The sequence below is a fragment of the Primulina eburnea genome, chromosome 14 (assembly GCF_022965805.1).
Source record: "Primulina eburnea isolate SZY01 chromosome 14, ASM2296580v1, whole genome shotgun sequence".
Lineage (NCBI taxonomy): Eukaryota > Viridiplantae > Streptophyta > Magnoliopsida > Lamiales > Gesneriaceae > Primulina > Primulina eburnea.
Window position 1 is genome coordinate 30,507,230 of NC_133114.1, and position 11,444 is coordinate 30,518,673.

The 11,444-nt window shown below is 36.0% G+C and overlaps 2 protein-coding genes across 5 annotated transcripts; both read right to left on the minus strand.

Moving 5' to 3' along the window:
• Nucleotides 1-1,491: 1,491 nt before the first annotated feature.
• LOC140811964 (uncharacterized) lies at nt 1,492-4,664 on the minus strand. 2 transcript variants are annotated; one of them, XM_073170103.1, is made up of 7 exons: nt 4,041-4,664; nt 3,230-3,370; nt 3,015-3,128; nt 2,751-2,924; nt 2,081-2,196; nt 1,830-1,911; nt 1,492-1,727 (listed from the first exon to the last, which is right to left on the minus strand). In XM_073170103.1, exons 1-7 carry the CDS (start codon nt 4,509-4,511, stop codon nt 1,722-1,724), a joined length of 1,104 nt encoding a protein of 367 aa, XP_073026204.1. In that variant the 5' UTR covers nt 4,512-4,664; the 3' UTR covers nt 1,492-1,721. The 2 variants fall into 2 exon arrangements, with proteins under 2 accessions (XP_073026204.1, XP_073026205.1); XM_073170104.1 differs by having other exon boundaries at nt 1,492-1,731; nt 4,041-4,663.
• A 2,605-nt stretch (nt 4,665-7,269) lies between these two features.
• Nucleotides 7,270-9,531, minus strand: LOC140812302 (uncharacterized). Of its 3 annotated transcripts, none has more exons than XM_073170537.1 (3): nt 8,972-9,531; nt 8,181-8,739; nt 7,270-7,872 (listed from the first exon to the last, which is right to left on the minus strand). In XM_073170537.1, exons 2-3 carry the CDS (start codon nt 8,708-8,710, stop codon nt 7,500-7,502), a joined length of 903 nt encoding a protein of 300 aa, XP_073026638.1. In that variant the 5' UTR covers nt 8,711-8,739; nt 8,972-9,531; the 3' UTR covers nt 7,270-7,499. The 3 variants fall into 3 exon arrangements, with proteins under 3 accessions (XP_073026638.1, XP_073026637.1, XP_073026639.1); XM_073170536.1 differs by having other exon boundaries at nt 8,966-9,529; XM_073170538.1 differs by having other exon boundaries at nt 7,402-7,869; nt 8,966-9,524.
• Nucleotides 9,532-11,444: the final 1,913 nt, after the last annotated feature.

An 11,444-nucleotide genomic window follows, 5' to 3' on the forward strand; every position in this document is an offset into this window, starting at 1 on the left:
ATGAGATATTATATATGCTAGTAAGAATTGAACTATTTATCTTATGAAGTAGGAAAACAAAGAATGGGAGAAGAAGCTAGCTCTTCAATATTAATCATTTTCGAATATAAAGAAAACATTAATGAAATAACGTAATTCTAAATTCCTGACTTGAACAGGCTTCATTAATTACAATATATGTTTCCATAACTTGTATTCTAATCATTTTTGGATTTACAAAATTGAGAAAAAATGATCCTGCATTAAAATAATGACATTGTACGTCGGTTGATTATTGGCATTTTATTTGATAAATTCTGCGACATAAATAAGGATATAAAAAATTCTGTACTACAAATTAGTGCGATTTCAAGGAAGATATTAGTTGGTGGTCCTTCACAATAATTATATATGTCCTTTGGGCCACCAATTAACTAGTCGTCGTTCGAAGTGCATCCTAACCAATTAATTAATAATTAATAATTGTGATTAACGAGTCTATTAGAGTTGACTGTTCCACTTTGAAGAGTATACTTAGCAGGTGGAAACAACTTTCGGGAAGTTTTCATCTCTTTTTTTTTCTCTCATTAAATTGCGACAGTGAAAATATCTTCCTTTTGAAGTTCTTGAAATCAGAAAATAAATTTTATGTGGCATAAATTTTACTATATATATTGGTCAAAAAGATTATATATTTTAACTAATCATATGTGAAATTGCATCGATATCTAATGTAATAATAAATATTATGTTTTATTATTACTATATTATCCAATACAAAATCAAAAGTGTTCCGAAATGGTCAACTAACAAGCGCGTGTTAATTCGCCCACGGTCATCGAACGAACTTTCAAAGGTGTCTTTGATTATTCGTCCACTTCAAAGAACTTTTCAAGAAGTCAAATCCTCATCAATTGTTATATAAGTTGAGACCAAATTCTCAACATTCAGACCAAACATCTAAAACTAATCAACAAAGAGTGCTAAATTACAGAGATTTCCTTCCAATGGATCAATCCACGTATAGGCTTCCACCCACTCCGGTCACCACGGGAAATGGAGCTGAGAAGAATCTGGCTCGCCGGGATACTACTCGTATGGCATCACCAAGATCTTTCTCATACAAACGCTCGGTCACATACGAAAGGTATGCGGAAGCAGTACCAAGGAGCTGGTCGAGGAGACGGCAGGCAGTCAGAGAAGTTGTTCAAAGGGCGTTGGCACCTCCATGCCAGAAACCGAGCTGTAGGTGGCGGAATTTCTGCCCCACACCAAGCCGCCTCTCAAACATGTCTATGGCTTAACCATGAGAAGTTCCAAAAAAGTTTCGGGCATATTTCTTTCAGAAAGCAATTTACATAGAAGATACTTTTGAATGCATATCTTCCGACTAGGCATAAATTTTGTTTGATTTACGTTGGTGATGAGAAATATTGGTCGAGCTACATTTAATTTTAAACTAAGGTCCTCGTAATTTTCTTTCTTCAACATCCATCGATTAGAGTTCAAGTCTAACAGACAAAACATCAAAACAAAAATAAATATTAAGGAACATACGGTTATGAACAAACATATACATTAACTATCCAGGACGTATTCTTATGGTACAATCGAAACTCAAACAGGGACACGAGGGATCGATGTTCATTAATCTTTCCACAGACAGAGTGGTTCTTTCACAGCAGTCAAGGATCAAGATCATGCTTCTGTCTCTTCCTCTTGAATCAGCTTTTGGTTCTCTTTTATTCCTTACTTCAAAGAAACCAATAAAAAAACGGACAATGTCATAATCACATATACAAAACTCGAGATTACGAATATTTTTTTCATCAATAAACTTCTTGCCATACCTCGGATGATCCCTTTGATGATGCTGAATTAGTCTCAACCGGCACTTCAGATGTTCTTGTTTCAGATTTCTCATTTGAGTAACTGTTGGAAAAAAAAGGAATTTAACTCATCTCACCATCCAACAGATTCGAGCTAGATATCTAGTTTTAACCATGATCAAGCTACAAGAGGGATCCGATTCACATCATTATCAAAAAGAAGTAATACTCTCAAAACAAAAAAAAAAATTGATCCAAATAACAAAGCTTACGTAGAGAGTATGGTAACCCAAACAAGTTCCACTGTGTCAACCCAAAGAAGTCTTTGTTCGACAGGGATCACGCCATAGGTGATCAGATGAGCAAAAGGCCATAGCTTCCAACCAGCCTGAAATCAATCACATTCAAAACAAATTTAAGAGTGCAGGATAGATGCAGATTGCAACATTACTTGAAAGTTAGGTTTCGCTAGTTTGTTCGACACAATCAGAAATAAATGGAAAATGCGGATCTTTACACGATTTTGCGTCCACTGTGTCACACATGCCACATAGTTTCCTCACATTAAAAAAGGATGATGTTAAGACCCATCATATTTCTCAACATGCGATATTATGTCTTCCAAATTATATCTTCTGTAACCTCTCCAATAGAATTAGATTAAATTTTCACGAAATTAAAAACTGAAATTACAATTTAGACATGAGAATTAGGCAAACTGAATATATAATATATCAGTAAAAACTTTATCAAAATTCCACGAAACTTAGGATAAAGCAGCAGATGTAAATTAATAAACTTCAAGAAGCAACACTTTCAAGCTACAGTTTGCAAGATTGCATAAGTGACCTCGATGCTACATCCTTCATTTGGAACTGAAAGCACAAGTCCCTTCAAGGTTTCTAGTTTTGTACATTGTAAGAAAAAAGTAGGGCTACTTACTGTTAACATTGGCCAGAAAGTAGCTTTCCACTCGGAAAAGATATTGGCAGGGGACTCACGCCGTAAGACCCCTAAAAGAATGAAGTAAATGCTGTTCCAAACAGCAGACCAAGCTGTTTGATCGAAAGCAACTTTAGCAGGAACAACCCACCAATCATCAAAAGGAAATAAAGCCTGAAAAGTACAGCATGTTAAAAAAATTCAACCAGCCATGAATTGTACTAGAATATAAAATCAGAAGACAACGGCACTGCAATAAATTACCTCACAGAAATGATAGTAATAGTGTGAAAGGGAACCGTGAAGGGAAAAACCAACTATACCAGATCTGAACATACGCGAACGGTCAAATTCAAACAGAGGTTTCCCTTCATAGCACTGCAATTTATTGAAGTAACATGTGAATTAGTCACATCGACCCATCAAACAACAGCCAATAGGCAGAGGAGTTTTCTCATCAATAAACAGAATTTACGAACCTGTGCAATCCAATCCCCCAAAGAATAAACAACCCCACTTATAAACATTTTCGCTAAGACAGGGTTTGTTTTAAGAGCCTCCTCATACGCACTCCAATTGTGTTCAGGAGCATATCTCAATATTTCAAAAAGGGTCCATCCCTGCATAAAGATGAAAACCATTTGATTCATTTCCACGTAAGACACATGTAGCAGTCAAGAGCCAATTCTACGGCCACAAAAACTGTTACATATTTTTCAGGAAAATACAGCGCATAAAATTCATCCATTCAGAAATTACTCTTCATCTTTTATATTCTCCACCCTTGCCCTCCTCCATCCGCGTAATCAAGAGAATTTTTTTTGGTAATTTTATGAAAAATTCAAGTTTTGAACCCCAAAAAACTAGATGAGTCTCCCGTTCTTTAGGTACCACCTTCTGCCCAAGAACCTCAAGTTCACGGCGTAACTTCTTAACATAAGATTGAACAATATTGACATAGTTGTACACCTGTCCGCTACTCGCCAGTTCAGACAAGACCCCTAAGCCCGGAACCCGGAGGAAGAGTTGAGAGTATCACTTCATGTATTCAAACAAAATTACCAACATTCGCAGGATCAATAAGAACGAAATTGAAGTCATAAATAATGTGACAATACTCAGCCACCAAAGATACTATCTCAAATAATTAAGCAATACATCTCAATTACACGCAAAGATGAAATTCCGAGCACCCATCAAGATCAATACGTCTCTAGGAAGCCACGCTCCTGACAAGTTTCTATTTATAAGAAAAAGAAAGAGAAGATGCAAGACTGAGAAATCACTCACGTGCCAATAATTATGATCGATGGTAAGTAGCTTGGCGATGGCAAAAGATCCAGCAGCCAACACAATAGAAGCATTAATGGTCCTATCAACAAGTCGCCTCATTTCCAGCTGGCTTTCTCCATCGGCCGACTCCGACCCAGCTGCACCAGAAGCAGAGGCTGAGAAGCCAGCAGCAGCCTCGAGAGTCAGCCTCCCAGAAGAGTCACTACCAAAACCCCCCACAACCAGATCCACCTCCGTCCCTTCCGCTTCTTTTCCTATGAACACGATGCCGCTTTGCTGATCCACTATATCGTCACTCTGGACGGGGATGACGTCAAGATCACCGGCCGCCGAGCCTACAAAACGTAAGGAACAGCCTCTGTGTTTTTTGTTGAAGAAACCAAGCTTGGCCGAAGCGTGGAAGAAATGGTTGTTCTGTTTGGGTCCTCGAAGAGCATAGAAGGATTGTGGAGCGACGAAGGCGGCCATACGGTGTCCTCTGATGACTAATCACACTCTGTGAATCAAACGAATCCGGTAAGAAACTGTAGTTTCCACGTAAGTCGGGGATCAAAATATTTAATTGAAAGACTAAAAAAAGATATGAACTATTTCTTTCAACTATTACCAAATCAGAAAGAAAAATGAGTGGGAATCAAATTTATATATATTATATAACACCAAATTTAATTTGAAAAATAAAAAATCGAAGAGCCAAATAATCCGAAATATTTAACATCTTCCGGGCCACTTGTGATGCAAACCAGATATAAATGAATAAAATAAGTATAAAATATGTGATTCAGCACTTTTGGTTTATCAGATAAGCTGGGCTCCTAAAAGTCGTGGTCCATTACAAATATCGGAAACATATTCTGGATCCACCTAAAATTGTGGTGACGCTAGAGAAGCCACGTCTGTGGATTACGTAGATTCTAGAATAACCGAATCGGGTTATCTTTCTCTCCTATTTGTATTTGTTATTCATTTTTAAAACCAAATTTGGTTTATGTTGGGCCTTAGACTTTCACTTGACGGGCTTATTTTGGAAGCCCAAATAGTGGGCTTTGCTTTGCAAAACCGGACTCCCATATTTTGTTTTGAATCTTGCACCATATCCGTGCAAACGAAATATCAACTTTTTAGTTCTCTTCGATTGCTATGTTCTTTATGTCAAATTAAAGTTCCCACAATGCAAATGTCAGGTCGACATCTGTATGGTGGAAGAGGCTCCTTTTGCTCATGTTTGAACAATTATTGGTAAAGGAACATTGCAATCATGATTTTAGATAATCATTTAATACAATATATATTTTCAAATATATAGATATATAGTTTTGATATGTTATACATCTATCATATCCGCATTCAATCCCACAAGGTGTACGTGCACGCAAACATGATTTTAAATAATCATTTAATACAATAGATGTTAGAAGTATAAATATAGTTTTGATATGTTGTTCTATCTATTTTTTATTAAATATGTGACATTAATCTATTAAATGTGATAAAATTTATTTAAATTATACATTCAATAGATAAGTGTCACATTATTAATTAAAACACACACATATAATATATATATATATATATATATATATATATATATATATATTAATATATATTGATTAGCACGGATATGAGCAGTATATATTTGGTTTTATTGATACAATTATATATATTTGGAAGCGGGAAAGATAACGTCATTCTAATATGATGGATGTGATAGTTAAGAAAAATAAATACTAAGCAATAATGGATTCCTTTTTCCAACCATCATAATTATTTATAGAGAGGCCTATTTCCTTTACTTGAAATAATTAGTAACGCACATGCGTTAGGTTTTGTGCTATAAATCTTTGAGTCTCGATCTATTGACAGCGTGTATTATTGGATGCAAAACAATTTAAAAATCATATAACTGAGGTGTTATCAACCTATTTTTCGGAATAATATGTCCTCGAACATCATAATTAATTTTCCATACAAATAAAAGATTTAATTATTTGGCTGTAGGGGACACCACAAAATACTTGTTGGTAGAACGATTGATGATTTGTTAGATGTTCATTTCAATTTGATGGGACCATCTTCAGTTCAGTTCAGTTCACTCGATAAAAAGGAAATTGAAAAACGAAGAGGAAAAATTAGCTGTTTAGTCTCGATCCAATTCGAGATGAAGCCACCACCTAACACCTACATATTGTAGGACTGATCTATCCATTACTACTTAAATATATATTTTTTAATATCACCATAGTGTTTGACAGTAATGGAAACTGTTTTGTTTTATAAATTTATCTCAATTTATAAAAGTTTGGGGACACCACTTAAGAAATTGGATGCAAAAGATAAAGAAAGCTTAATCAAATGAGAAAAAGCATGTATACGTGCATGGAACTGGAAGGCGCTGTCTTCGTCACTTTGCTATTAAATAAAGTTTACTTTGTGCATTATTTTGGGATTCAACTATGCACTCAAAAACTTGGGTCGTGTTATCAAAACTCCAAAATGGCATCGGAATGTGTCGTCTTTTTCACACGGAAGAAGAAGATAAATGTGGATACGATGAATCATCCATGGAAAGGGACGAGACAGTCAAAACCAACTTTTACTCGACTTTACCGAATAGTCAGAAACACCAATGTAGTACGGACCCAATGGAACATCATCGATCCTTTAGACATTGAAATTATATTGATAATTCTCGGGTAACTAATGGTGTCATAACTCAATAGGACGAGATATGAAATTATTAATTATTATGTGTATGTGTGTATTATAAAATGCCGTTGGTGATTGGGAAACATGAGGACCCAAACACATGCCAAAGATTTTAATTCTCCAACAAACTCATTTCATTTGCTTTTCAAAGCTGGTAAGAAAGACGATAACCCATTCCCATCAATACCCATTGCTTCCGATTCAAATTTAACCTAATTCACACACGTTTCAATTTACAATCAATGTTCTCTGGCCCTATCCTTTCCATCAAAGGGGTGAGGGAGAAAACAACAAACTGGACATATTTTTTCGGACTACGTACTATTTTTTACAGCCATACTTTGATGCCTCGAAAGGACATGTTGAATTGATCAGAACATTTTATAGGAAATTATATAGAATTAATGATTCTACGTACAATACAGTAGTGGTTGACAAGAAATCTTTATGTAACATTTTTGAATACAAATAGAATACCAAGTTCCAGGACTACGTCATAAACTTAATCTCAACAAGCCCATAGAAGTAATTCATTATTTTGCATGTTACTTTTGATAATTCTAATACAAACTACGTACAAAGCATCTGGTTCCACTTAGTATCCCCAGATCTACTCTTTATCTTTCATCGCCTTATAAAATATATTTTTAAAAAAAAAAAAACGTAATTTCCCATTTCCCGATATTTGCATTGTCCACCCCCTTCTTTTCTTGGTAAAAAAAATATTTATTTTAATTTTTTTCCTCATCCTCAACAAAGGCCGTTGAATCTCCAATCTAATCTGACTTCACCGGACCCCACAAAATGCTGACTTGGCTTCCGGAAGGAGACGATGTGGCTGTTGACCATGAACGCGGTGACCCGATCCGAGACCCGAATATCCTCCATCTTCAGCTCGCTCAGCCGCTGCACGTACTCCGGCACATGCACCAGGTCCCACACAACCCCTACGCCGCCAGGCTTCAGTACCCTCACCGCCTCACACAACACCCGCATTCGCTCCGCCGCCGCAGCAGCAGACTTGGCCCCGAACTCTTTGCCCACCCTGTGTACGAAAGCAGCCGATACCACCACATCGAAGTAGTTGTCGCTGAAGGGTAGCGTCCTTGGGTCGCCTGGCCTGCTTGAGTACCATAATTAGGTGGTTAGATTGCGGCCCGGATTAAAAATATTTTAATGTGTTATTTCTTGGGTTGGATAAGTCAAATTTGAATTCAAATAAAGATGCATGATACTCAATTACTCGGTCTTCAGTCGCTGCTGTATATTTAAATTTCGGATATAATATACACTTATTTTACTGTATATTGTCTTTTTTATATTCAAGTGAACTTGAAAAATGAAAACTTTGCAGCATTTTGAAAAAGATGCACAACACACATACTAAATAATATTAAGTGTGAATGCCAGATCGGGTCGGGTCCTCCCTACCTGCAAGTGACGTACTCTTGGACGCCCTCGAGACCGGCGGTTTTCAGGGTGCGTGTCGGATTGACGGTGTTGCTTCGGGTCTGGGTTCGGGCTGGATTGAGCCCAACAACGCGACCGGAGGACCCGGATTTCTTGAGCTGCATAGCGACGGCGTTGAGGAGGATGCCCCGGCCACAGCCGAGGTCAAGCGCGTGCTTGACGGAGGACCAATCCGAGACAGAGGACACGATGCGCTGGGACATGTCCCAGTGGAGGGACACGGCGGAGTAGAAGAAGTTACCGGCGGCAAAAAAGAGGCACACGGCGGAGAGCGCTGTGACTGAGCCGGTGAAACCTGCGGCGAAGCGACTCGAAGCAGGGCCCGGGAAAAAGTGTTGCAGGAAATGGCAAATAGGCTCAAAGTAGAAAAGGAACACAACCGAGAGAACAGAGAAGCACATAGCATGAACGAGAAGGAATAATGGGGTCTGCCAGTCATCCACACCGTAGATCGCGTAGATCTGCGTCCAATCTCTCCCTGTTTTCCCCATTTTGTAAATAATTTCTTGAAATCACAACTCTGTCAAGTAATGAAATAATCAAGATCCGTGGAACATTTCAACTGGGCAAACGTAAACAGAGAAACAACAGCTGAATCCAAATTTAGCTTCAAGCATTGAAACTTGCGGTTCGCTCAAACTGAAATAAAATCCGCTACAAGCGAATATAATTTAACCAGTTCGACGTTTCTGAAAAAAAAATGGAATCGACATCTGCCATAAAATAGCAAAAAGACGAGAGCTTACCCTTACCCACAAGAAATCAAGGAGCAGAGCACTGAATGTCAGATCCAGGATACGCAGGGGAATAATTTAGTGATCCCAAACAAGGAAACATTAATTGTTGACGTAGCGAAAAGTACACTCCCTCTGAGCAAGGTAAAACAAGGAATCACTCTTCAGTAACAGTGATTTACACTGCATTCACTCACCAAGGTACAAGATTGCAGCCCTTTTAGTTGAAAAATCAATCAAAGACGCAGAAAACGAGGATCGGAAACGAAGGAAAGAGGCACAAAATCCCGCATCATGAAAAAACTGATTCTTATATCCAATGTCCAGTGATGGGATGTTGCTTCTCTGTAGTACGTAACCACGCGTTTTTGCTATTCGTCTGTTTCTAACAAGAAAATATCAATGAGAAGCAAACAGAGAAGGGAAAGTTGATTTGGTGGGTGGGATTGGATTTTCGAGGGGAAAGCACGAACTTTTATTCTTCTTTTTTACATAGAGAAGAAAATTCTTGGCGTTTTATGATTCTGTTGCTGTGTGTTGTTGTTTGCGTATTAAATTTTCATGTGTGTATGTGTGTGTATATATATATATATACATACATTCAGTAGAAACGGAGTATTTGTATGTCCCAAAAAAAAATCCAATTATGGGGGTTGATTTGATTGAGTCTGGTGGAAGTGGTAGTGGGAAATATTTTAAATTAATTTTATTTATCTGATATTTGATCTTTGAAGAGTGGGTACTAATCCTATCAAGTTGAACTATGGTGTATGGTCATGGCCTCTAGGGGCATAGTACGTTGTTGTTACCAACATATGAAAACCATATCCTGTTAACTTGTGTTGGCCACGTCAATTCTCTCTAAATTCAAGATTCACCGATTTATTATGCAGGATTCGAAAGTTAGATTGGCAATATAATTACAGAACGGGTTGATAAAATGTTTTTGGATTAACTGAAAATTTGTTTTACAGTAATATGATTACAAAAATCTTTAGATTTTATGTATATGTAAAGATACGTTGATTCTGATTCTATAAAAGACGTCATATTATTGTTTCTTTGATATAATAAGACTCCGATAACTTTATTGATTCTTTTAAATGCAGTGATATGAAAAAACATGAACAAGAAAGTGAGATAAATTGGGATGTATGTGTTTTTTTTTTTATAATCAAAACTCATTTGATGCTCAAGTTAGGAAAAATTGAGATATTACGTAAGTCAAATAAATGAAAGACCGGAAATTATTTAACTATAACAATAGGATTATGAATCATTTTGTTACACACAAACATTTTGCGAGATGATATCATGATTCAATTTTGTGAGATATATCTTTTATTTGGATCATACATGAAGAAATATTAATTATTTTTGTTACAATTAATATTTTGTATTGTAAATATAGACATAGTTGACTCGTATCATGAAAAAAAATCCATGAAACAGTCTCACGAAATATCAATCAATATTCATAAGCAATATATATATATAAGTAACAGTAGACGAAAATTGTGATTCTAATGTCAAATATGTATTTATTTATTTATTTATTTGAAATGAAATATGTAAGTTATTAATTTTTAAAGAGTATTTGATAATATTCAAAATGTTTCAAGATACATGGCTCACACATGTGTAAAATAAATCGACTCATATATAAATCCATCACAATCTATGTAGCAGCTCTTAGCTCAGTGATTAGTGCTGACCTCTGTTGCATAATCCGTGTCACATCCTAAAAATTGCACCAATCAAAGGATTTCTCACCATTTAATTATATGTTGAAAAAATGTGATTAAACAAATAATTTCAAAATGAAATAAATGCTGCAAGGATTGGTTGTGGAAAATCTTGGTTTAAAATTGACTTCGCTTTTGAGAATATTGTAACAAAGGATAAAAATCATATTATATAGATATATATGATTCTTTTGCAAATTTTATATGATAGCAATGGCTCACTCATTTATGTGTCTATGTGCAACTACAAGTCTACATATCTTTGGATAAATAATAATAATATCAAGATTTTATAGCAGAATCAAGTAATTGTTATTTTTCTAAAAACTGACAAGGATAACAGTTTAAATCAAAATTTCAAATTATACAATAACTCGAGGTTTATATCTAGACCATCCTCCCTACATGCCTTGGCTGGCGTGAGGCTATTTCAATCTTGAAACGAAGTTTCCGCATATATTTTATGACTACCACCGCCTTTAATTATTTATTGATTTGGTCGTCGCGGACAAGATCTCTGCAAAGCCCATCGTACGGTGTCTCTTTGAACAAATCCGCTTTTCAAATCTTCTTCTTTTCTTTTTCATTATTTGACCTGAACTATTCCTCTTCTCTTTATTATCTAATTGTTCAGGTTATATATCTGAGTATTTTTTTTATATTTTGATGAATTTATATGACAAGATTAAAAGTTATATATATATCCAAAAATTCAACTCCGAAACGGTGTTTTTTTTTAAGATATG